General features: G+C 42.4%; 1 protein-coding gene across 4 annotated transcripts in view; it reads right to left on the bottom strand.

Annotated features, from left to right (window-relative positions):
- LOC124140039 (adhesion G protein-coupled receptor B1-like) overlaps window positions 1-27,405 on the bottom strand; it is a 49,572-nt gene that overhangs the window by 15,154 nt on the left and 7,013 nt on the right. The window contains exons 3-20 of one of the 4 annotated variants that reach the window (XM_048383987.1): window positions 25,264-25,374; window positions 24,000-24,101; window positions 22,243-22,350; window positions 20,474-20,507; window positions 20,145-20,434; window positions 19,860-19,943; window positions 18,912-19,142; window positions 17,999-18,214; window positions 16,331-16,465; window positions 16,059-16,157; window positions 15,379-15,473; window positions 14,585-14,776; window positions 9,128-9,202; window positions 7,732-7,840; window positions 7,437-7,544; window positions 6,655-6,721; window positions 4,479-4,596; window positions 1,291-1,337 (exon numbers count right to left, since the gene is read on the bottom strand). In XM_048383987.1, coding sequence (XP_048239944.1) covers window positions 1,291-1,337; window positions 4,479-4,596; window positions 6,655-6,721; window positions 7,437-7,544; window positions 7,732-7,840; window positions 9,128-9,202; window positions 14,585-14,776; window positions 15,379-15,473; window positions 16,059-16,157; window positions 16,331-16,465; window positions 17,999-18,214; window positions 18,912-19,142; window positions 19,860-19,943; window positions 20,145-20,434; window positions 20,474-20,507; window positions 22,243-22,350; window positions 24,000-24,101; window positions 25,264-25,374 — 2,221 coding nt within the window. Of the gene's footprint in view, window positions 1-1,290; window positions 1,338-4,478; window positions 4,597-6,654; window positions 6,722-7,436; window positions 7,545-7,731; window positions 7,841-9,127; window positions 9,203-14,584; window positions 14,777-15,378; window positions 15,474-16,058; window positions 16,158-16,330; window positions 16,466-17,998; window positions 18,215-18,911; window positions 19,143-19,859; window positions 19,944-20,144; window positions 20,508-22,242; window positions 22,351-23,999; window positions 24,102-25,263; window positions 25,375-27,405 lie in introns of all 4 variants that reach the window. The other 3 variants (XM_046507376.2, XM_046507377.2, XM_046507378.2) reach the window with 3 other exon arrangements.

Raw genomic sequence — 27,405 nt, 5'->3', positions numbered from 1 at the left:
TGTAGATGTTTCAAGGCTAAGCTACAGTGTAATTGTCGGTGCCACTCAAGTCTCAAATGTGTCAATATAAACTATACAAGAGAGACATTATTAGGCTCTTTTTTGCTAACTTGTGTCTTACTGCAAAAGTGACGTTATTGCTATTGAAGTAGCTGGTACTGGTTGGATGGTTGTTTTACGCCGCACTCAACAATATTCCAGCTTTATGACGGCGGTCTGTAAATTATCGAGTCTGGACCAGACAATCCAGTGGTTGACATGATCATCGATCCACGCAATTGGGACCTATGACATGCATCAACCAACTCAACGAGCCTGACCATCTGATCCCGTTAGTCGCCTCTTAGGACAATCATAGTCGTCTTTTACGACGAGCATGGGTTGCTGAAGACCTATATTGTTTCCCGGATCTTCACGGGCCTAGCTGGTACTGATGTATGCTATTTATTTATGTTATCATTTGTCAAAAAAAAATTCTTATCAATAAACTCATTAACATTATTATGTTGATACTAGAGAGAACAATTCTTCTAACAACCACGAATAAGTGGTTTCAGGGAATACGTCTAAAAATTGCGTGAATCAGACATTACATATTTCCCGGAAAATGTCCATGAATATACATGTTCCTGATTTGACATATTCCTTGTAACATAAATACAAAAGCACGTTTTCACGGCATATGCATACAGAAAGGATGCTGGGGTTATTTTGTTACACATGCATCGTGGTTTAAGGTAAAAGAAAGGAAATTGCTGCTTTGTAACTGTCGTTAATATGACAACAGAATGCGTGTCATGAGAACACAAATGGCAAGCAACAGTCATGATGAAGTCGGAAACTTATTCCAACAGTTTGCTAGTGGTCTCACTCAAACAAATGAATAAGTATGGTGACCTTTACACTGGGAGAGACCCGTGAAGATCCGGGGAAGAATAGGTCTTCAGCAACCCATGCTTGCCGTAAAAGGCGACTAACGGGATCGGGTGGTCAGGCTCGCTTACTTGGTTGATGTTGATGCATGTCATCTTATCACAGTTGCGTGGATCGATGCTCATGATGTCAGTCACTGGATTGTCTAGTCAAGACTCGATTATTTACAGACTGCCGTCATACAGCTGGACTATTACTGAGTGCGACGTTAAACAACGAACCAACGAACATTGGGAGACCGGTGATGGGAAAATATGCATCAAAACAAACGACAGATAGAAACTCTTAGCATTAGGAGACAGCTTCTGATCACACCCTACTATGAACGTGGTGATGAAGAACACTGAAAACATTTACCTTTTATCGAAATTCCAGTACACACATTCTGGTTCTGAATAGTTTACCTGAAAATAGTATTTCTTGTAGAATTAGCGTTCAAGACAGCTTTTAACACTTTACTATAGTATATCATAGAGAGAATGGTCATCATGCATAATGTGCCGAAGCAAAGGCATGGGGAATTGTTGGAAGTCATGTTCTGAAGGATATTGTCTTAAGGGTCGGTCATACCTTTCAATCCCCTAAGGGAGCGACCATTTGATTTTCAGGGGGAGGGGCGGGATTTTGGTTGGACATGTTTATTCTAAACGTTTATGAGCTCAATAAGCCTTTCAACGTAAACAGGTTTTCAATCTTCAGAACATTGTGCGTCTTTTTCTTCCGCGAGCTCCTTCTACTTTACAACGTCCAGTGATGTGAAGTCCCGCATGCAGGCTTTTTTTTAATGTGGCCTTTTGCTGGATGTGAGCTAAAGGGTCTTCGGTGTAGTCGCGTTCTCCATCCAACAGACGTGGCCGAGCCGGTGGAGTCGGTGCTGTTGGAGCGGGGAGAAGAGACTTAGGGTCGTCGCATGGGAAAGAACTTCAGTGTTTGTGGCTCGGTCAGTCCAGTTAATGCCGAGAATGTGCCTCAGGCTGTGCACGTGGAAGGCGTTGAGTTTCTTTTCTGGGCTAGAGGAGTGGGTCTAAGAATCACTGCAGTATCGCAATGTGCTGAAGATGCAGGCTGTGAGACCCGGGGCAGACTATGTCTTCAGCAACCCATGCGTGCCGGAAAAGGCGACTATGCTTGTCGTAAGAGGCGATTAACGGGATTGGGTGGTCAGGCTCGCTGACTTGGTTGATGCAGGCCATCGATCCCAATTGGGCGGATCGATGCTCATGATATCAATGACTGGATTGTCTGTTCCAGGCTCGATTATTTACAGACCGCCGTCATATAGCTGGAATATTGCTAAGTGCGGCGTAAAACAACAAACAAACCAACCAACTCTGTAGATAACAAGCTTGGTATGGGTTGTCAGCTTGCTGTTCTCCCACATTTTCTTCGTCAATCTGGCTCTGGTGGTCTGTTGATCTCAGCATCCAAAGACAGATTGTCTGTCATGGTCGAGCCAAGGAAGGAGAACGGGTTTATCTCCTCCAGCTTGTACACGTTGATGGAGGTCTCTGTAGGCTGCTCGATGCCATAGTCCATCATGTGTGTCTTGTCTTCTCTGAGTGGGTTGAAAGGGCCGAGTCAACTGTGAAAAGCAGATGGCTTAATGAGCTTTAGCTATTGCCTTCAGGCGAGCCACATTGAACAGCTGCCCATTCGATCTTGTGTGGGGATAGATTCTGACAATCGGGGGTTCAAAGCGTGCTTCAGCATGACAAAGATTCCCGCTTTTGTGTGTTTGATGAATACATCATAGATTGGCTTCTTCTTCTCTCTGCACTTTTCCTGCAACTGGTGATTGAGAATATCATGTTGGTCGTAGATCATTCTTCCCTGAATCAACACTGATTCGGGATACACCCTATCAGCAAGGTTCTGTAGTCTGTTCAGGACCACACAAGAGGAAGTGTTTCCTGCGATGCTCAGCAAAGAGATCCAGATGTAGTTGTTACAAACGTTTCTATCATCCTTGTACTTGTACAAGGTGACGATTGTGCTGCCTCTGATGTCCTGGGGTACTACACGCTCTTCCCAACACTGACACAGAAGTTCATTACTGACAGGCGCTAAATGTCTGAGATTATTTTTCTCCTTAGTGGAGTTGAATAGTGCTCAACCCATCTCTTCATCTGCCCATGTCCCTGTTTTGCCCGTTTCAGGGGCACCGTCTTGATTTGAATCTTGTTTGTTGTACACACCCTGGATGATCCGATCATCAGTTGATAATTGAATGCCCTCGCAGATATGCAGCTAAAAGTCATTCGTGGATGTTATTGCTGTTTTCTGTAATCCGCTTCCATCGGTTCCGGGACCTTGAAGGGTCTTCTGGTAGGGGTAGCGTTTGAATTTTATTAGAGCTGTGCCTCTTTAGTCAGAGACAGGGGTGAGCTTCCAGGAGTGGGCTGTAACCAGATATCCACACAGGGTACCAGTAAAAGAGTTACAGTTTCGGCGGGCGTTAGTTCTTGCCCGATTCAAGTCTTTCCCTCTCGTTCCCTTTGGCTTGAAAATGACCCTGAAGCCGACCAAAGAATGGTCAGCAGAGGTACACAAATGTGATATAAGCACGTTATTGAGGTGGCGCTGTCTTGTGATGATCTGGTCCAGCTGGTGCCAGTGCTTGGACCAGGGTGTCTCCAGGAACAATTTGCCAAGGCTTAGTCTCGAAGAGGGAATCGGTGCTGCGTAGGTAGTCCATCTTCATTCGTCTTTGCAATTCCGTATTGTCCCTGACAGCAGGGCCAGGATCCATCCTTCAGGTTGGAATATACTCCCTGATGAGGTCAGTCGGAGGGTCAGAAGACCCTCCATTCCATTTTGACAGGCTCCATCATTCGGACCATTGAATCCGTGATAGAAAAGATGACGCCTTGCTTGATGGTTTGATCAGCTGCTGTAGCATGACAACAGCATACTGCCTTGGTATTCCCTATAGGCGGGACAGCCGCAAGACAGCAAAACTGTTTCTTCTCCTAGAAGAGCAGACCCGTGAAGATCCGGGGTAGAATAGGTCTTCAGCAACCCATGCTTGGCTGATGCATGTCATCGATTCCAATTGCGTGGATCGATGCTCATGATATTAATCACTGGATTGTCTGATCCAGACTCGATTATTTACAGACCGCCGTCATATAGCTGGAATATTGCTGAGTGCGGCGTTAAACAACAAACCAACCAGCCAACCAACCAACCTAGAAGAGCAACCAGAAAAAGGTGACGAGACCCACTTGTTCTAAGCATCTGGTTTTGCGGTGCCAGATTGCCACTTCTCCCCAATGCCATCCAAACTTTTACATTCTTGGTCAGGTGACAGTTCAATACAAAGAAGTTGTAAATCTAAATTTGATTTCTCAATACTTAAATACACACTGTCTAAAAGAAAAGGTTTTATTATTTTGTCCTACAAGGCGAGACATATGTATATTTTTAAAGTAATTCAAAGCTTTTAGAAAACATCCCGCCCCCTCCCTGAAAATCAAATGGTCGCTCCCTTATCATGGCGTAGATATTATAAATTGCCCAGTGTGTTAATCATAGCACTTTATTACCTGTAAATGTTGAAAGTCAAGGTTGATTTTTATCTTCAGGTTTGAAAGCTTCTTTCCTCCAATCTTCACAGCAAGTGAAAGGATCTGAGAATTGGCTTCTTTGGTGCTCGCGTCTCCCCTAAATGTGCGAAATATGAAACGTGTTCACTTTAATTGGTAAACCTAACTTATATGCAAAGTTTAAGGAGATTAACGATCCATACAACAGGCAAAGGAAATGTTTGAGGGAGTCCATTCGGATATATTGCAAAAGTCGCGTATGTAACCTGCCTGACGCGTGTCGCATGTATGTAAACCGTCTGTCACCTGTGTGTAACCTGCCTGTCGCGTGTCGCATGTATGTAAACCGTCTGTCACCTGTGTGTAACCTGCCTGTCGCGTGTCGCATGTATGTAAACCGTCTGTCACCTGTGTGTAACCTGCCTGTCTCGTGTCGCGTGTATGTAAACCGTCTGTCACCTGTGTGTAACCTGCCTGTCGCGTGTCGCATGTATGTAAACCGTCTGTCACCTGTGTGTAACCTGCCTGTCGCGTGTCGCATGTATGTAAACCGTCTGTCACGTGTATGTAACCAGCCTGTCGCGTGTCGCGTGTATGTAAACCGTCTGTCACCTGTGTGTAACCTGCCTGTCGCGTGTCGCATGTATCTAAACCGTCTGTCACCTGTGTGTAACCTGCCTGTCGCGTGTCGCATGTATGTAAACCGTCTGTCACCTGTGTGTAACCTGCCTGTCTCGTGTCGCGTGTATCTAAACCGTCTGTCACCTGTGTGTAACCTGCCTGTCTCGTGTCGCATGTATGTAAACCGTCTGTCACGTGTATGTAACCAGCCTGTCGCGTGTCGCGTGTATGTAAACCGTCTGTCACCTGTGTTTGTAACCTGCCTGACGCGTGTCGCATGTATGTAAACCGTCTGTCACCTGTGTGTAACCTGCCTGTCTCGTGTCGCGTGTATGTAAACCGTCTGTCACCTGTGTGTAACCTGCCTGTCGCGTGTCGCATGTATGTAAACCGTCTGTTACCTGTGTGTAACCTGCCTGTCGCGCGTCGCATGCATGTAAACCGTCTGTCACCTGTGTGTAACCTGCCTGTCTCGTGTCGCGTGTATGTAAACCGTCTGTCACCTGTGTGTAACCTGCCTGTCTCGTGTCGCATGTATGTAAACCGTCTGTCACGTGTATGTAACCAGCCTGTCGCGTGTCGCGTGTATGTAAACCGTCTGTCACCTGTGTTTGTAACCTGCCTGACGCGTGTCGCATGTATGTAAACCGTCTGTCACCTGTGTGTAACCTGCCTGTCTCGTGTCGCGTGTATGTAAACCGTCTGTCACCTGTGTGTAACCTGCCTGTCGCGTGTCGCATGTATGTAAACCGTCTGTTACCTGTGTGTAACCTGCCTGTCGCGCGTCGCATGCATGTAAACCGTCTGTCACATGTATGTAACCTGCCTGTCACGTGTGTGTAACCTGCCTCTCACCTGTGTGTAACCTGCCTGTCACGTGTGCCACATGTATGTTACCTGTCTGTCACGTGTCTGTCTCCTTCCGAAAGAATATTTTTTGTGCAGACAATTTCTATTTTCTCTACATTCGGAAGCATGCTTAATTATTTTTTTCAAGTAATTTCTTGGACAAGTTAATTTTTTCACCGGATGGGTTGGGGTTTTTTTTAAAGAAAAAATAATTATGCTGCAGTCTGTTTGAAAAAAAGAAATTGCCTGCCACAAAAAAAATACATTGTTACAAGGTGATATTCTTTTAAAACAATTATATACAAAAATATCTAGTTTTGTAGCTGAAGTTGAAAAAAAAAAAATCTAATCTCGATACAAAATCCCAGCCCCAAGTCGGTCCCTTATCTATAGACATGCTCATGAATTCTCATTACCCGGCCCCGTGAAGATCCGGGGTAGAATAGGTCTTAAGCAACCCATGCTTGCCGTAAAAGGCGACTATGCTTGTCGTAAAAAGTGAATAACGGGATTGGGTGTTCTGGCTCGCTGACTTGGTTGATGCATGTTATCTTATCCCAATTGCATTGATCGATGCTCATGTTATCAATCACAGGATTGTCTTGTCAAGACTAGATTATTTACAGACCGCCGTCATATAGCTGGAATATTGCTGAGTACGGCGTTAAACAACAAACAAACAAACAAACAAACAAAACATAATTACCCGGATGTATTAGTCGGGAGGAAGTCTGCCATTGTCTTGTAGGACGCAGCAACATACGTTATTTTTTCTGCAAGCCAAAATGAACAGTTTAATACATTAGGTAGACCTATTCTACCCCGGATCCTCAAAGACATTCAATGCACTTAATAAATAGAGGATTCATCACGAGTGTTTTTTAATATGGGAAATATCAACCGAGTCTTAGTTAATCGGTATTTGCCGAGCCTTTGGCGAGGCAAATACCGATTAACGGGACGAGGTTGATATTTCCCATATTAAAAAACACGAGTGATGAATTCTATTTATCATTTTCACATTTTTGCTTCCAAATTAAGGAATAATTGCATTAAACATTAACATCAGCAACTTGTCGAAATCTTACGTATAGATCGTGCGTAGTGATACATGTTTTCCATAGCCATGTAAACCAAAATAAACAATTCGCTGAGAAAAAAAGTTCCTCGGATTATTTTAAACAAAATACTTGAACAGACTTTTGCAGAATAATTGAAACTTAAATAACGGTAACAACAACGATTCTGTGTAATCTGATTATATCTCTGGTGTAACTTCACTTATAATATATAGTTCAAATCAAACCGCTCGCTCTTCCGGTTATCTAATTTGCATATCTAATTTGCATACTTATGTCATTGGGGTATGACATACATGTTTTTATGTCATAAGCTTATGTCATGGATAAATGCTTAAGTTAAATGATAAACATCAATTATGACAAATCACAACGTATTCAGCACTGCCTATTCACGCAGGTGTCTTACCTGTGTGATTCAGGTTTTCCTTTGAAAGCCTTAAAGAACTCTTCACTTCGTCCATCATCTGAGTGGGAAAGACAATGTCGCGCGCTGTGATCTTCGCAATTTCTATCACTGAAAAATGTTTTCTCAAGTACAATACATGAAAGGGTTACGAACATGAACCGGAAACATATATATATTTGTGAGAACTTCTCCACCTTTCGGGTATTCTAAAACGAGAGCTACGACGTTCTGTAGCTCACCTTAATGTGTTATGTGTATACACCTTCCAACAGATTAGAATTGATCAAGTACTTACCCATTGTTGAACTATTGAGCTTTAAAGGTTCGTTTTCTGTCTGTGATTCAGCAGCAGCTAAACTGAAGGCGGTTACCAATCTGGCCAATGAAGCCGCTTTTGTTGAATTCTTGAAAACAACAAGAACATATAGGAATATTATAATCTAAAAGTAGAGTAATAGTAACCGCTACATGTGCTCAACGGTCTGATTGATATGTAACATAAAACTGACACACAAACCACGGTCAGAGAGTTGTCTTTTTAACATTCTCTCGTAACATGAGTAGAATAGGTCTTCAGCAACCCATGCTTGCCGTAAAAGGCGACTAACGGAATCGGGTGGTCAGGCTCACTGACTTTGTTGATGCATGTCATCATATCCCAATTGCGTGGATAGACTCGAATATTTACAGACCGACGCCATATAGCTTGAATATTGCTGAGTGCGGCGTTAAAAAACCAAAACCCAAAAGATGTTCATGATGTCAATCACTGGATTGTCTGGATTGACTCCATTATTTACAGACCGCCGTCATATAGCTGGAATATTGCCGCGTACGGCGTTTAACAACAAACCAAACCAAAACTAAAAAGATGTTCATGATGTCAATCACTGGATCGTCTGGATTGACTCAATTATTTACAGACCGCCGTCATATAGCTGGAATATTGCCGCGTACGGCGTTTAACAACAAACCAACCAACCAATCTCGTAACGTGATAAATGACATATCGATAATCACTACCAGGTCTGGTTCACTTATTTCATGCATTGTCAAATCCAATTAACGATATCGTGCTGTTCATAGGGCCGCGCTTTTTCGACAAATCTGCCCTTTTGAAAAGAGTTTATAAACATACAGCCGAGATGATTCCTGTCAAAAGTACACAGCCGATATCTGTCCGTCCATTCTCCATGTATATGTGTGCATTGGAAAACACGCATAGTACTTTCATGCCAAGGACATTGTGAATTAGACCGAAATGACAAAAACATTGTGACGTGTTTTGATCATGTGTTACATTAAGTCCTCCAACCCTTAGGTATGACTCGATGATGATCTTTAATACAAACATACACTTGAACGGTTTATTGTTGATCATGAAAACAGATTTTCGTTTTCTTTGTTTGTTGTTGAACCCCATATCCAACAACATTCCATCTGTATGACGGCGGCTTGTAAACAATCGAGTCTGGACCAGACAATCCAATGATCAACGATCCACGCCGTCGGGGTACTATGACACGCAATCCCCAAAGTTACCGAGTCTGACCATTCAAACAAATAAATTGCCTCTGGAGACCTAATCTCACCCGGCATCCCAGAGGGGATTAAAACCAATAATAAGAAAAACCCACCATAGGCAAGAACGACGAAAGCTGAACCAGAATTCTTGTATAAGCTATACTTGCCTTCTTCTGAACCTGTTGCCAATCTTGTTGACTCGTGTCAACAGATAGGATGTCGTCGATCACATTAACAAAGGCCTGGAAGCAAAATGAAAATAACTTTATGCCAAGTGAGTTGACTATTGGTTTGTTGTTTCATCACATCATTGGTTACCAGTGAGTATTGTTCCAGGTATTCATCAAGTCATTGGTTACCTGTGACTATTGTTCCAGGTATTCATCAAGTCTGTGGTTACCAGTGAGTATTGTTCCAGGTATTCATCACGTCATTGGTTACCAGTGTTTGTTTGTTGTTTAACGCCGCACTCAGCAATATTCCAGCTATATGACGGCGGTCTGTAAAGAATCGAGTCTGGACCAGACAATCCAGTGATTGAAATCACGAGCATCGATCCACGCAATTGGGGTTTGATGACATGCTTCAACCAAGTCAGCGAGCCTGACCCCCCGATCCCATTAGTAGCCTCTTGCGACAAGCGTAGACGCATTTTACGACAAGCATGAGTTCCAGGTATTCATCAATGTCGTTGAATATCTGTGGCTGTTGGTACAGGTATTCATCAAGTTATTGGTTACCTGTGACTATTATTCCAGTAATTCATCAAGTTATTGGTTACCTGTGTGTATTGGTACAGGTATTAATCAAGTCATTGGTTACCAGTGACTAATGATAAAGGTAATCATCAAGTTAGTGGCTACCTGTGACTATTGATACAGGTATTCATCAAGTCATTGGTTACCTGTGACTATTGTTCCAGGTATTCATCAAGTCATTGGTAACCTGTGACATTTGTTCCAGGTATTCATCACGTCATTGGTTACCTGTGACTATTGTTCCAGGTATTCATCAAGTCATTGGTTACCTGTGACTATTGTTCCAGGTATTCATCAAGTCATTGGTAACCTGTGACATTTGTTCCAGGTATTCATCACGTCATTGGTTACCTGTGACTATTGTTCCAGGTATTCATCAAGTCATTGGTTACCTGTGAGTATTGTTCCAGGTATTCATCAAGTCATTGGTTACCTGTGACTATTGTTCCAGGTATTCATCAAGTCATTGGTTACCTGTGAGTATTGTTCCAGGTATTCATCACGTCAGCGGTAACCTGTGACTACATGTATATATAAGTATACATTACGTCAGTGGTAACCTGTGACTATATATAAGTATACATTACGTCAGTGGTAACCTGTGACTACAGATATTAGTATACATTACGTCAGTGGTAACCTGTGACTACAGATATAAGTATACATCACGTCAGTGGCAACCAGTGACTACAGATATAAGTATACATCACGTCAGTGGTAACCTGTGACTACAGATATAAGTATAGATTACGTCAGTGGTAACCTGTGACTATAGATATAAGTATACATTACGTCAGTGGTAACCTGTGACTACAGATATAAGTATACATTACGTCAGTGGTAACCTGTGACTATAGAAATAGGTATAGATTACGTCAGTGGTAACCTGTGACTACAGATATTAGTATACATTACGTCAGTGGTAACCTGTGACTACAGATATTAGTATACATTACGTCAGTGGTAACCCGTGACTACAGATATAAGTATACATTACGTCAGTGGTAACCTGTTACCATAGATATAAGTATAGATTACGTCAGTGGTAACCTGTGACTACAGATATAAGTATAGATTACGTCAGTGGTAACCTGTGACTACAAATATAAGAAAGATTACGTCAGTGGTAACCTGTGACTACAGATATAAGTATACATTTCGTCAGTGGTAACCGGTGACTACAGATATAAGTATACATTACGTCAGTGGTAACCTGTGACTATAGATATAAGTATACATTACGTCAGTGGTAACCTGTGACTACAGATATAAGTATACATTACGTCAGTGGTAACCTGTGACTATTGTTCAAGGTATTAAAAAAGTCATGTGTTACCTGTGACTATTAGTAGAGCTATTCATTACGTCAGTGGTAACCAGTGACTACAGATATAGTATACATTACGTCAGTGGTAACCTGTGACTACAGATATAAGTATACATTACGTCAGTGGTAACCAGTGACTACAGATATAAGTATACATTACGTCAGTGGTAACCTGTGACTACAGATATAAGTATACATTACGTCAGTGGTAACCAGTGACTACAGATATAAGTATACATTACGTCAGTGGTAACCTGTGACTACAGATATAAGTATACATCACGTCAGTGGTAACCTGTGACTACAGATATAAGGACCCATCACGTCAGTGGTAACCTGTGACTACAGATATAAGTATAGATTACGTCAGTGGTAACCTGTGACTACAGATATAAGTATACATCACGTCAGTGGTAACCTGTGACTACAGATATAAGTATACATCACGTCAGTGGTAACCTGTGACTACAGATATAAGTATAGATTACGTCAGTGGTAACCAGTGACTACAGATATAAGTATACATTACGTCAGTGGTAACCTGTGACTACAGATATAAGTATACATTACGTCAGTGGTAACCTGTGACTACAGATATAAGTATACATTACGTCAGTGGTAACCTGTGACTACAGATATAAGTATACATTACGTCAGTGGTAACCTGTGACTACAGATATAAGTATACATTACGTCAGTGGTAACCAGTGACTACAGATATAAGTATACATTACGTCAGTGGTAACCTGTGACTACAGATATAAGTATACATTACGTCAGTGGTAACCAGTGACTACAGATATAAGTATACATTACGTCAGTGGTAACCTGTGACTACAGATATAAGTATACATCACGTCAGTGGTAACCTGTGACTACAGATATAAGGACCCATCACGTCAGTGGTAACCTGTGACTACAGATATAAGTATACATTACGTCAGTGGTAACCAGTGACTACAGATATAAGTATACATCACGTCAGTGGTAACCAGTGACTACAGATATAAGTATACATCACGTCAGTGGTAACCTGTGACTACAGATGTAAGTATACATTACGTCAGTGGTAACCTGTGACTATAGATATAAGTATACATTACGTCAGTGGTAACCTGTGACTACAGATATAAGTATACATTACGTCAGTGATAACCTGTGACTACAGATATAAATATAGATTACGTCAGTGGTAACCTGTGACTACAGATATAAGTATAGATTACGTCAGTGGTAACATGTGACTACAGATATAAGTATACATTACGTCAGTGGTAACCTGTGACTACAGATATAAGTATACATTACGTCAGTGGTAAACTGTGACTATAGATATAAGTATACATTACGTCAGTGGTAACCTGTGACTATAGAAATAGGTATAGATTACGTCAGTGGTAACCTGTGACTACAGATATAAGTACCCATCACGTCAGTGGTAACCTGTGACTACAGATAAATGAATACAGTGTATGCGGTCCGGGTAACAGCTGACAATACATCTTTCCAACATTAGTTTTGAAAGATGGAAAGCCTGAAAAGGCCACACCGCTTCCTATTTCTCACTTCCGAAGTCTGTTTTGAAAGAGGGAAGATTGAAAGTTTAACACCGCTCCCAGCTTCTTACTTCCGTATACCGTTTTGGAAAGATGGAAAGTTCGACAGCTCCACATCGCGTCTCATTTCCCACTTCCGTAAACATGTTTAAGGATATGGAAACATTAAAGGCTCGAATGTTCTGCCAATTGTCAACTTTATATTTCATAGTTTGGAGTTATGAGATTACGAAGGCGTTTGATTCGCTTGTTTACTCTCGTCTTCTTGCAATGAGAAAGATTGGTTGGTTGGTTGGTTGTTTTACGCCGCACTCAGCAATATTCCAGCCCGTGTTCACTTTCCAGTAATTATCTAAATATTTAGATATCGTAACTATTGTCCAATCATTGCACCGGCGAGAAATTGGCCCTCGTCCGTCTACTCGTTTATATTGGACAGGAACCCAGCCTGTTATTGCTCGCCATGTGTGAATTACGTGTACATATTTACACTATACAAGTGCGTATATATCAAAGCATATCAACCATCCAGTGTCGTAAACGAGAATGTATGTCGTAAAATCTCATTTCTGACAAAGGTAGTTAATTAACGACAAAATGGCCACCGTAACATTAGCTTCCCAAACTATGAAATAGAAAGTTAACAGCAAATTCAAGCTTCTAAGGTTTCTATTTCCTAAAATATCTTTACGAAAGTGGGAAGTGAGACGCGAAATAGAGTTCCGAGCTTTCAATCTTTCCAATACGCTGTACAGAAGTGAGAAGTAGGATGCTGTGTAGTGCTTTTAAGCTTTACACCTAAAAAGTTAAGTTTGAAAGATGAGTTGTCTAGTGTCACCCGGACCCCAAATGTAAGTCGTAAACCCTCGTCTTCCTCATTGAAGATCCGGGGTAGAAGGTCTTCAGCAACCCATGCTTGCCGTAAATGGCAACTATGCTCGTGGTAAGAGGCGACTAACGGTAACGGGTGGTCAGGCTCGCTGACTTGGTTGATGCATATCATCGTATCTCAATTGCGTGGATCGATGCTCATGATATCAATCACTGGATTGTCTGGTCCAGACTGGATTATTTACAGACCGCCGTCATATAGCTGGAATTGTGCTGAGTGCGGCGTTAAACAACAAACAAAGGAAGTTATCATCCCTTTATAATTTATATATGATATAATTAGAGCAGGTAGTATTTTAAACATCTCGATTCCTTTGATGATAACTCACAGTAGAAAAATATACGGAGACAAAATATCTGGTCTCAATACAAAAATTACAGATCCTCACAATCCACCAACCCCCTTATGACTTATCGAAACACAAAAGACCAACACATGTATAACATTAAATACTTGCTTCTAGGTCTATATGATAACAATCTCATTAAAATCAGATCCTAGTTCTCGCTATCGCCAAACAAAGATCTGAGGACATCCCATTACGGGTCATGTCAAAACGACCTTTCATCCGACCAATCAAAGCGTCGCTTACCAGATCCCGAAAAAGACAGTCGGAATGTGTTTTCTAATCTTGGTATTCCGAATGACAGTTACGGCCCATACGACTGAATCCGTCAAAATTAGAAATACCTCTCGCTTCCGAGGGATAAACATTTGAACGGAGGAGGCGTTGCACAGTACGCGGGAAGCACTGCTATACAATCTCAGCCATATATTAGACATTCCGGAATGTTCGTTTGTTCAGCTTTCAAAATTTTAATCGAGAACTGTGTCAACATATTTTTCAAGCGTAGTCTGAAATGGAAGTCGCCAGGTTGAAACGAGTGCGGTAAAGCTCGAGAAAGCTGCTTTCTAATTTGCTGATGTCGACTTCTTGTATGTCATTTCAGTGGTCGATCAAAGTTCGCGAAAGGTCGTTCTGACGTGACACGTAATGGTATGTCCCCAGATCTTTGTTTGGCGGCAGCCAGAACTTACCCGTACATAGATCTGATTGTAATGAGATTGTGATAATAAGAGAGTTAACCCACCTTAACTGACGCTGTATCCACCGCAACAGGGGGAACAGGACTGCTCACTGCGGCAACGATGTTGTCAACGATGTCAATGGATTTGTCCAGATCTCCTGCGGAAGAGTCGTTGTTCTGGGTGGCCTTCTGTAGGTTCTCAAGCACATTCTTGACAGCCTCACTGGACGCAGTTCCCTCAGTGATTGCAGCCACCTGAGGATGAAATAGATAAACACGCAACATATGTATGAAAGAAAAAGACACGAAATATGTAATACCAGAGACTTAAGCTGTTTGGCACTGTGTCACGGTCCATGGTTTGTTTATTACTGTTCATCAAATTAAGAAGTGGACACATGTGTATTGTCAGAAACGTTTTGTTTGTTGTTTAACGCCGCACTCGGCAATATTCCAGCTATATGACGGCGGTCTGTAATATAATCGAGTCTGGACCAGACAATCCAGTGAATGACATCATGAGCATCGATCCACGCAATTGGGATCGATTACATGCATCAACGAAGTCAGCGAGCCTGACCACCCGATCCCGTTAGTCGCCTTTTACGACCAGCATAGTCGCCTTTTACGGCAAGTATGGGTTGCTGAAGACCTATTCTACCCCGGAATCTTCACGGGTCGTACGCTCTTTTACTGTCCTTTGTCGACAGATTTTATCATCTATATTTATGTATTATTACTGTACACCTTGATTTACTCATGATATGGCTGAAATATTGCCGATGTGACTAAAAATCGTAACTCACTCACTCACTCAGAAACGTGCGCTGTTTGGCACCCACGCAATGTTTACCAACCTCTTCCTCTATCTGCGCTATTTCTTCTCTCACGCAGTTTATGTAGTTTGGTTCTCTCCATTCACCAGTGACGTCACAGACACGTTGAACTTTACCTTCAAAATATTATAGCTTTGTATATGAAGTTGTTCTATTCATAGTGCATATATGATAACGATAACGAACAGCTTTATACACAGGCACTGAGAATATACTTAGCAATATTCAAGCTACGAAACTGTGGACGACGAAAACCAGCTCGTTGTGTCCCACGTGGTGGTACGATGACACAAATCAAGGAGTGAGTGAGTGAGTATGTTTTTACGCCGCTTTTAGCAATATTCCAGCAATATCACGGCGGGGGACACCAGAAATGGGCTTCACACATTGTACCCATGTCGGGAATCGAACCCGGGTCTCCGGCGTGACGAGCAAACGCTTTAACCACTGGGCTACCCGACCGCCCCTCTAATCAAGGAAGACCTCCCAAATGTTTATCTGCAAGCATAGGGTAATATTGGGGAATTGTCTTGTTGACAGTATGCCAAAGTGTAAAAAAAAGAAAACTAGATAAGAATAAAGACTTTATATATCATATCAAATAGTTTAGAGTCAAAGAGGGCTTATCTTGAATTCCTGATGGTAAGTTGGCACTGATGATACTGACAATTGCAATAGACAATGCACACCAACAAACGCACCTAGAAATCCCCCAGGACACGGCAGCACCATCGTCGTATTACTGACAGTCTGGGGCCACACTGTTCCTCTGGTGTCTCTGGTTTCTGTGCACACCTTGTCTGAAAGCAGTTTCATTAAAATAATACACCGGCTGGAGACCCAAAAAGCAACATAAAATTATGGTCAACACAAGCAAAGCACAACATTTGCTGAAGGTGCATAAAACGTTTCACATGAATATACAATATATAAGGCAATTGTTACAAGCGTGATCATCTGAAATAGAAATTACCTTCAGGTTTGGTGATAACAAGCGTTGCTGTTTCTGTACAGTTGATGACACCGCACTTGTAGACTCCAGCTCTGTCGGACGAGTTCATCATCAGAATCTCCATCCCATCCCTCACTCTCACGATCTTCGATTGGTCTAAGAGAAAAATAATCATGTTATCTGTTACCCCGCCACAATTTCGTTATAGGAGTCAATTCATAAAAAAATGTTCACCTACCTATAATGTACTCTTGGGGTGCCGGTTTGGGATTTTGTTTGAGGCCCAATATTGTTTTCGGTTCGAAACCGAGTCAGCAAGTCAGCGAACCTGATCACCCGATCCCGTTAGTCGCCTCTTACAAGCATAGTCACCTCTTACGGCAAGACCTATTCTATCCCGTATCTTCACGGGTGACGACCCATGTGAAACGCACTTATAATTAATTATACACTGGGGTTGTGAAAATGTGGTGCAGGTGCTCCTTTCAGAGAAAAAAACGTGCCATCTTGTTCCCCCAAACACGTGTCCTCAGGTATGAGGCCCAATTATTTTACTAGACATGCTTGATGTCCTGAAACAAATTATATTGTTTGGCCACTCATTACACGCGTGTTTTGAGGTTATCACGCTAGTGTGTTTGGGGGTGGTAAATATCCTGCATTAGGAATAAACATTGTATTTAGCGAGCCTTGGCGATAACCTCTTTATCATATAATGTCATTCTTTAATTCTGTGCTTCAAAATCGCTTTCCCTCTCTCACAAACATTACCGAAACATTGCGAGTTTTCCTGGAATGCGCGCATTAATAGTTATTACGTCACAGCATAAGTGATGTGTCAGTCGGACAGTGACAGTAGCCAATATAGTTCCAACTGAAATCTGTTTCTTATACAGTGGCGAAGCAACGTATTCGCAAAATAACAATTGTTTTTAATTGCCTTTCTCGGCAATCCATCGGTCTGTCCGCTAGAGTAACTGCCTTTTGTCAAAGGGAAGCTATTTTAACCCTAGTCTATGAGACGTCACGGCCACGGTCAGACGTTGTTGACAGTCGTTCTGTCCTGTCATAACGGTAAGAAGTGCAATCAGATGTACACACAGCGACAAAACGAAACAAAGTAACAATTCAAACACATTTCGTCATATATCCTATTTTTTTCATTTGTGGAGAATGTTTCAAGCCGCAGAGGTCTACAAGCACAGATATGGCTACTGATCCCGCTTGGCTAGGCCTCGTGCCCTCGCAAAATTGTGTCAAAATTTAAATCTCCAACGTTGCCAAAACTTATAAAATGCCTTAGCTACGTCATAGTTGGACGCTGATTTTCGGTATATTAGACTGTTCTTTTGATAATGATAGCAATTATCCCTGTAGTTTATCCAGATTCCCCCGAATGTTAATTCTGACTCGATCGCCGAATGACGAGGACGACGCCATGTTTGTTTATAAACAGTGAAAGTAGTCCCTACTTGACCTTTGAAATTTGCATCTCCATCCGCATATGACCCCAACGGATATCGTTTTTATCCGTTGGCTTTATCCTGCCGAGAAACCAACCCATTATATGATAAAAGCATATATATGTGTGTGCATTATGATCATTGTCTCGTGCAAAGTGCATATGGGCACAATGTAGGTCATGAATTGTCACAAAACGCAAAACATATGCACATATGAAACACTAACCTGTGATAACTTGATCTGCCTGGCACCAGACCAGACTCCCCGGGACCGTCTTCACAGCAGGTGCGTTGTTAACCTGGCAGGTAAAGTTTCTCTGATCACCTTCCTGCAGGGACAAAGTAGACGGTGACAGCGTCACAGTCGGGACTTTATACACCAGGAGAGATACAGCTATGGCCTTAGAAGACTGCCCTGCCGTTGCCTTGCAGGAGTAATTGCCTGAAAAAGGCAAACAATGCTGTTTATTTGTCGATGCAAAAGTTGTTGTGTCGTAGTGTTGTTTGTTTGTTTATTTGTTGTTTAATGCTGCAGTCAGCAATATTTCAGCTGAAAGACGGCCGTCAGTGAATAATCGAGTCTGGACCCGACAGTCTAGTGATTGACATCATGAGCATCGATACACGCAATTGGGATCGATGACATGCATCAACCAAGTCAGCGAGCCTGACCACCTGATTCCGTTAGTCGCCTCTTACGACAAGCATAGTCGCCTCGTGTCGTAGTACACCATAGTTATCATAAAATTAATTTGACACAAAACAATACATCCTTGTGGATTCCTGTGCTTCTCGTATAGAGGCGACTACGTGGATCGGTGTCAGGTTCGCTGACTTTGTTGATTGCATGTGATCTTATCCCAATTGTGTGGATCAAGATCACTGGATTGTCAGTCCACACTCGATTATGTACTGTCCTCATATAGCAGTGTTAAACAACAAACAAACTAAACAATAATGACACGACACCCAATAGCAAAAGAATGCAGGTGGAGGATTGAGTGAATACTTTATGCCACAAGAGCAACTATGCAATTGTGGGAGACGAGAGTTATTTGAATAAATAAATATAAAGATTTCAAAGATATATATAATGTAGATGCACAGGCCCTTCAATTCAACATCATACTGTTTCTTACCTCTATCACGGCGCAAGACAGGAGTAAAGAGGAACAGGACATGGAAAATTCCAGAGTAACGTCCAGTTTCATAGGAAATTCGGTCAGACTTTGACATCTCAGTTCCTTTTCTCAAGCAAGAGACAGATAGGTTTGCAAAAGGGTTACTTCTGAAATCACAATGGACTGCTACCGTTGTTTTGTCATGGATATACGTCCCATCCGTCTGATTACACTTTCCCTCTACAATCACTGAAACGAAGTAAGTTCACACTTCTTGGATTTGTACATACATTAACAGTGATCTTAATTATTGGGTGAAGCTTATCTGATGTCCCCGGCTGATATATTGCGGCTTGACATCGACTTACTCACCCATTGTTGTGTGGGCGAAGACTATCTATGTTATGTCTTGTTCATGAGAGAAATGCACTTAAATTCATGAGTAAGAGACCATTATGTGGGAAATACAAACATGTCACCGATGTAAAATGGATATTGATTAGTCTGCTCTTTAAATATTTGTTTCTGACGTGCAAAAAAAGTGTTTTTTTCTGTGACTGTGCTTGCAGCTGTCACAGAAAGAATACACAATTAACACACCCTCTCTAAGAAAACAAGAGATCTATCATGTATTGCAGTGACTCGCTCAAGATACAAAGAATATTTGCCATGTTACTAGAATATACAATATAGACTTCTTTACGTGTAGATAAGGAGGATGTAGTCCTGGTATTTGCAGTGTCATGTCTAACAGACTTCTGTTCGTTGAGTAAAGTAAATACCTTGCCACAGATGACACAACCCTTATGATTGACTTTATATTTTGGGACTGAATTAGGATAAGCGCTGTATTACCTTTTAACTGTACTATACGCCATGGGATACAGGAGTGAGGGAGGGAGGGAGGGAGGGAGTGAGTGAGTGAGGGAGGGAGGGAGGGAGTGAGGGAGCGACCGACCGACTTACTGGATCCGGTGATCAGGTTCGATGACTTGGATGAATCTGTGTCGACGTTGCCCGACCCCTGATCATCCAACCAGTCACCTGAAACTGTTATCCGACAAGTAGTGTAGATATTGTGGATGTACTCTCTGTGTTTTGAGTTATTTGGAGTTTATTTCCTTTCTTATTACATACTTTTACACGTTTTGTGAATCAAAAACCTTGTCACGGATTATGACACTAAGGTTATTATTATGTCACAAATCACTAAAACCAACTCTAAAGCAAGTGTCGGTGTTATGTTATTACCAGAGAGTTGGTCCACTGAACTAGATGCAGTTGATGGAGTCGCAGTTGCTGTAGATGTACTAGATGCAGTCGATGGAGTCGCAGTTGCTGTAGATGTACTAGATGCAGTTGATGGAGTCGCAGTTGCTGTAGATGTACTAGATGCAGTTGATGGAGTCGCAGTTGCTGTAGATGTACTAGATGCAGTTGATGGAGTCGCAGTTGCTGTAGATGTACTAGATGCAGTTGATGGAGTCGCAGTTGCTGTAGATGTACTAGATGCAGTTGATGGAGTCGCAGTTGCTGTAGATGTACTAGATGCAGTTGATGGAGTCGCAGTTGCTGTAGATGTACTAGATGCAGTTGGAGTTTCTGTACTTGAACCTGGCAAAGAGACAGAATACGCAATTAGCATCCGTGTTCCAAGGAAACAAGAGATCTGTGATGTATTAAAGTGACTCGTTTAAGATACCAGGTTATTGGTCATGTTACTGGTTGATGACTTTTAATTGCAGATTACTTTACGAGCAGATGAAGAGGATGTAGTCCCGGTATTTGCAGCCGATCATCATTGGTAGGAAGCTGCAGTTGATCATGAGGGGGGATATAAGGATCTTTTGTGCTTGTCTTTCAACCAACCAGTGACCATGAACATGTCGTGGGATATATTTCAGTCACCTTAATATTATCTGATGACGTTATCCGCCACACATGTGTGATGAATGAATGAATTAATTTGAATGTTTTCATACAAACCAGAAAAGCGAAATTGAAACTCAAATGCAATTACCAAAGTCTCCAAAATTCTGTTTTTAGAACCAATCAATTATAGCAGAGATCCTGGTATACTGCTGTAGGAACTGAGAAACGTACTGACAGAGAACGATGACATGGTGTTGGTTGTGCTTATTTGTAAAGCCAATGGGACTGGAGTGAATGTTGTTATCTCAATTGCATCAGTTTTAGGTTGACATCAACGCAAAATCAAGGTTGACTTCATAGGCAACGTCTTACGCCGTCGGGGCACCACCATGTCACCGAGCCCGACAACCCGCTTTATAAAGACTGGTTGTGCTTATTTATAATGCCAATGGGACTGGAGTGAATGTTGTTATCTCAATTGCACCCGTTTTAGGTTGACATCAACGCAAAATCAAGGTTGACTTCATAGGCAACGTCTTACGCCGTCGGGGCACCACCATGTCACCGAGCCCGACAACCCGCTTTATAAAGACTGGTTGTGCTTATTTATAATGCCAATGGGACTGGAGTGAATGTTGTTATCTCAATTGCACCCGTTTTAGGTTGACATCAACGCAAAATCAAGGTTGACTTCATAGGCAACGTCTTACGCCGTCGGGGCACCACCATGTCACCGAGCCCGACAACCCGCTTTATAAAGACTGGTTGTGCTTATTTATAATGCCAATGGGACTGGAGTGAATGTTGTTATCTCAATTGCACCCGTTTTAGGTTGACATCAACGCAAAATCAAGGTTGACTTCATAGGCAACGTCTTACGCCGTCGGGGCACCACCATGTCACCGAGCCCGACAACCCGCTTTATAAAGACTGGTTGTGCTTATTTATAATGCCAATGGGACTGGAGTGAATGTTGTTATCTCAATTGCACCCGTTTTAGGTTGACATCAACGCAAAATCAAGGTTGACTTCATAGGCAACGTCTTACGCCGTCGGGGCACCACCATGTCACCGAGCCCGACAACCCGCTTTATAAAGACTGGTTGTGCTTATTTATAATGCCAATGGGACTGGAGTGAATGTTGTTATCTCAATTGCACCCGTTTTAGGTTGACATCAACGCAAAATCAAGGTTGACTTCATAGGCAACGTCTTACGCCGTCGGGGCACCACCATGTCACCGAGCCCGACAACCCGCTTTATAAAGACTGGTTGTGCTTATTTATAATGCCAATGGGACTGGAGTGAATGTTGTTATCTCAATTGCACCCGTTTTAGGTTGACATCAACGCAAAATCAAGGTTGACTTCATAGGCAACGTCTTACGCCGTCGGGGCACCACCATGTCACCGAGCCCGACAACCCGCTTTATGAAGACTCTTACCTCAAGCATAGAATGAGGGTATTGTGTACCTACCGCAGTTCAGCTCGTCACTCCCATCACTGCAATGATCAGAACCGTCGCACACATATTCGGCACGAATACGCGTTGCTTCCGAACCCGGGCACTCGAATATACATGCGCCTAGAAATATATGTTATGGGGTTAATACGTGAGGAAGCGAAATTAGTAAACATGTAGATTCGCATGCACTGTGCATAGTATTTCCCCATTAGATTTCTCGAAAACAAAAAATAATGACATATCAAATGAAATATTGTATCACGGCGGGGGCACCAGAAATGGGCTTCACACATTCACACATCGAACCCGGGTCTTTGGCGTGACGAGCGAACGCTTTAACCACTTGAGTGAGTTAGGGGGGTTTGACGCCGCTTTTAACAGTATTCCAGTTATATCACGGCGTGTCAGCTTAATGTGGGAGGAAAGCCCGAAGTTATGCAGGTCTCGGACGTTTACCACGTCGGTGAAACCCACGAGCACGGGTATGGTGCTGACAAACCTGGAAACATAATCGGGGCGAACCGGGATTCAAACCCACGATCATAGGTTTCTGGCGTGCCCAAGGGACGCAACTCTGCACAGCGAGGCGCCTTAGACAACTGGGCCACCGGTGCCCGCAGGAAACCTTATTAAAAACCTGTTGATTCGAAAAGTGATTTTAAAGTACTTCATAACTTCAAATATTATGAGTTATATGTCTCAAAATCAGTGTTGTTCGTGACAACGTGTTGTTTCTTTGTTGTTTAACGCCGCACACAGCAGTATTCCAGCTATATGACGGCGGTCTGTAAATAATCGAGTCTGAACCAGACAATCCAGTGATTGATATGACAAGCATGATCAGTCTTGTACAACCAAACTGAAAGGAAAAGATTTTGTTGAGATGTCTTTGCTTGTCACGTCACGACTGTTCACAATCTGAGTTACTATAATTATGATTCGAGACCCGTGAAGATCCGGGGTAGAATAGCAACCCATGCTTGCCGTAAAAGGCGACTATGCTTGTCGAAAGAAGCGACTAACGGGATCGGCTTGTCAGGCTCGCTGACTTGGTTGATTCATGTCATCGATCCCAATATTGCAAGGATCGATGCTCATGATGTCAATCACTAGATTGTCTGGTCCAGACTCGATTATTTACAGACCGCCGTCAAATAGCTGGAATACTGCTGAGTACGGCGTTAAATAACAAACAAACAAACTTACATATTTGATAAAGCATAATCGCCTTTTACGGCAAGCATGGGTTGCTGAAGACCTATTCTACCCCGGATCCTCACGGGTCCAAATATTTAAGTCTTCAAAGGAGTGTACGGGTGATGTCCATGATGCGTCGTATTTGATACCCAAGGATTTTACATACAAATTGCTTTCGTTCGCGAGGTCGATTTAAATACTTGCAACAAAGGAATAGGTGAAATCACAACCAAAAGTCGTGTACAGGGTGATGAGGCTTCCCTCAAATTATTCTCGCTATAGAACCGTGAAGACTCCGGGGTAGAATAGGTCTTCAGCAACCCACGCTTACCGTAAAAGGTGACTATGCTTGTCGTAAAAGGCGACCTACGGGATCGGGTGGTCAGGCTCGCTGACTTGGTTGATGCATGTCATCAAACCCCAATTATGTGGATCGATGCTCATGATATTAATCACTGGATTGTCTGGGCCAGACTCGATTATTTACAGACCGCCGTCATATAGATGGAATATTGCTGAGAGCGGCGATAAAAACAACAAACCAACAACAACACTAATATTGTTTAACGTACCACAGGCATTCTCATCACTCCCGTCAATGCAGTCGTCCTTGCCATCGCACACGAACTCCGCACGAATAGTTGAATTCTGACACTTGAATGTGTAGTCTCCGCCTTGAACAATTAATCATACATGTATGTGTTCAGAAACGTGAAGTTTACTCAAACTCTAGGATTGAGCGAGTTAATTGTTAACGTCTCATCGACACAGTATGGCGACAAGTACAAGATATGCATTCATAAAAAAACAAGCGTCATCTGAAGACGACAAATCCCCCTGATCCCTTAAAATTCTTAAATAGCAAAAGGCACCATTTGACAACCTGGGACCTCTTGCGAAAAGCGATCTTACCGCTACGACTATTGTAAGCCTATGTTAAGGTATGGGAGGTAAGATGATCTTAGCGCTAAGATCGCTTTGTGCAAGTGGGCCAAGGTCTTTGTGTGGACATTGTTTCATGGAAGGATGCCTTTTAGTGTTAGAGATATGGTCCATACAGAGAGACCACTATGAACAGAGTCAAAGTCAAACTTGTTGCATGGAAACTAGGAACAAAATTCCTAAATAGCAAAGGCACCACTTCACCCCCTGAGTAATACATGTACCAAGTTTGGATGATAAATCTTGATTGTTTTTTTTCAGTTCTGCACTGAAAACGACACCCACCACCTTTTCTGCTAAGTACATTGTTTCCATGGAAACATGGGAAGTTGAAATTTAGAAAAAAAATCATCAATAGAATTTGAAGACACCACGTCAGCTCTGGTTGATACATGCACCACGTTTAGTAGAAAGACTTTCACGGTTTTCAAGTTATGCTCCGGAAACGAAATACGGACGGTCAGACAAACCAGATGATGACTATACCCCCCGCATTAAATGTAATTCGAAAAAAAAAAAAATAAATAAATAAATAAATGTAATTCTACGATGAATTTGGAAATTACCCGATTCAGATTGATCAATCAGAGGGTATCAAAATCACAATAAACCCGCATCATCGCGGAAGCTAATATTCAAAGAATAGTACTTTTTTCAGTCATTGTCGGTAGGCTTATTTAAAAAAATTATATCTTTCAATAATAGGTTACAATATGCACGGTTGCGGTGACTACAATATTCAAAGGATGAGTGGTAATACATTTCGTAAATATCAAAGTTTGTTGTGACCCAGCTATATTCCAGCTATATAGGTTGCTGGGGACAAATCCTATTCTGCTGGACGGCGGTATTAAGCATCATTTACTTCCTCACTAGTAGATATAAAATACTTACTACAATTCCTCTCGTCACTCCCATCGTCGCAGTCGGGGTCCCCGTCGCATAGAAACAAGACATCAATACATCCTGAATCGAGGCACTGGAACCTGCTATTTTCGGACAACCCTTAAATGTACATTTGACAAATTTGGCTTTTAGGAGGTGAGTTAAACAAACACAGGAAGCAGGATTTTTTTTGCTATAAAATATGTTGCCCTTTTCATTATCAAGTGACCTTCGCCATATAGAACACCAGTGCTAAAATGGAATGAAAACAGTATGCACACCACCCATCTACCCTGTCATAATCTAAGACACCGCGATTCGCTGTGCAGAGCTGCGTACCTTGGGTAAGCCAGGAACCTATGATTGTGGGTTCGAATCCCGGTTCGCCCCGATTATGTTTCTAGGTTTGTCAGCACCATACCCGTGCTCAGATAAACGTCTGAGACCTGCATCACTTCGGGCTTTCCTCCCACATTAAGCTCTCACGCCGTGATATAACTGGAATACTGTTAAAAGCGGCGTCAAATCCCCCTAACTTACTCATAATCTAATGGTATTTGGAATTTAACAGCCAGAGGCACGTCATGTGATGAATTGGACAGTGATGTAATTTCGTTATCTCAAATTGAGAGGCATTAATAGTTCTAGCGCAGCATACCACAATAATCTGAAGGTCACGGGAATATTTCAGGAATATGTTATCATTCTTCAGATTAGCCTAGTGGTTAAAGCGTTCGCTCGTCACGTCAAAGACCCGGGTTGGATTCCCCACATGGCTACAATGTGTGAAGCCCATTTCTGGTGCCCTCAACCGTGACATTGCTGGAAGATAGCTAAAAGCGGCGTAAAACCATACTCACTCACTTCAAGAATGTGCAAAACGGCAACTTCTACACGACTATGCAACTTCCTCAGTGCATGTACATTAAATTTCATATTGAACTAGGCATACCTAGCCGAGGAGAGGGTTAAAATTCATGTTCAATGAATGTTTCCGTGCTACATACAAAAAAAACTAAACTATCATATTTTATTCATCCAACAACTGCATAAAATATACACATGGAGAAATGGCTTGGTTATGCATTATTAAAAATCGCATCATAAACCACTGGGCCACAGAGACATATTTAAGAAAGTACCTAATACGTGGAATATTCACGTACGTTAATGAAATTGTGTGTTTGCGTGTGTGTGAGTGAGTGAGTGTGAGTGAGTGTGGGTGAGTGTCGGTGAGTGAATGAGTGCGTGCGTGCGTGCGTGAGTGAGTGAGTGAGTGAGTGAGTGAGTGAGTGAGTGAGTGAGTGGGGTTTAACGCCGCTTTTAACAGTATTCCATGGCCAGTTATATCGGGGCGTGTCAGCTTAATGTGGGAGGAAAGCCCGAAGTGATGCAGGCCTCCGACGTTTATCACTTCAATGAAACCCACGAGGACGGGTATGGTGCTTACAAACCTAGAAAAATAATAGGGGCGAATCGGGATTTGAACCCACAATCATAGGGTTCTGGCGTGCCCAAGGGACGCAACTCTGCACAGCGAATCGCGGCGCCTTCGACGACTGGGCCCCCCGTGCCCCTATGGTAACTAATGGTGGGTACGAGTATGTAAAGTTTCAGCGTCATTGGTTCCCTTTGTTTCTGACGAGATGATCTTTCCACCCTCGGTAGCCATGTCTAAAATGTAATCAGAATTTGTGAGCAATGTTTTGAGATATAGCAGCTTCTTGGACTTTGTAGTTTAAGTGAGTGAGTGAGTGAGTGAGTATGGTTTTACGCCGCTTTTAGCAATTGTCCAGCAATATCACGGCGGGGGACACCAGAAATGGGCTTCACACATTGTACCCATGTCGGGAATCGAACCCGGGTCTTCGGCGTGACGAGCGAACGCTTTAACCACTAGACTACCCGACCGCCCCTTTTAGTTTCAGAGACTCAGTCGAAACAATACTAACACTAGAAAAAGGGGGGTAGGTGAAGGTCAAGGCTATGTTTAAGAAAGATATGCACACATCTGGTTTAGTGAGTGAGTATGGTTTTACGCCGCTTTTAGCAATATTCCAGCAATATCACGGCGGGGGACACCTTAAATGGGCTTCACACATTGTACCCATGTCGGGAATCGAACCCGGGTCTTCGGCGTGACGAGCGAAC

This window comes from Haliotis rufescens, unplaced genomic scaffold (genome assembly GCF_023055435.1).
Source record: "Haliotis rufescens isolate VD_foot unplaced genomic scaffold, xgHalRufe1.0.p SCAF_5, whole genome shotgun sequence".
NCBI lineage: Eukaryota > Metazoa > Mollusca > Gastropoda > Lepetellida > Haliotidae > Haliotis > Haliotis rufescens.
The sequence above is the reverse complement of the archived record's forward strand: the minus strand, read 5'-3'. Positions and strand labels throughout refer to the sequence as shown.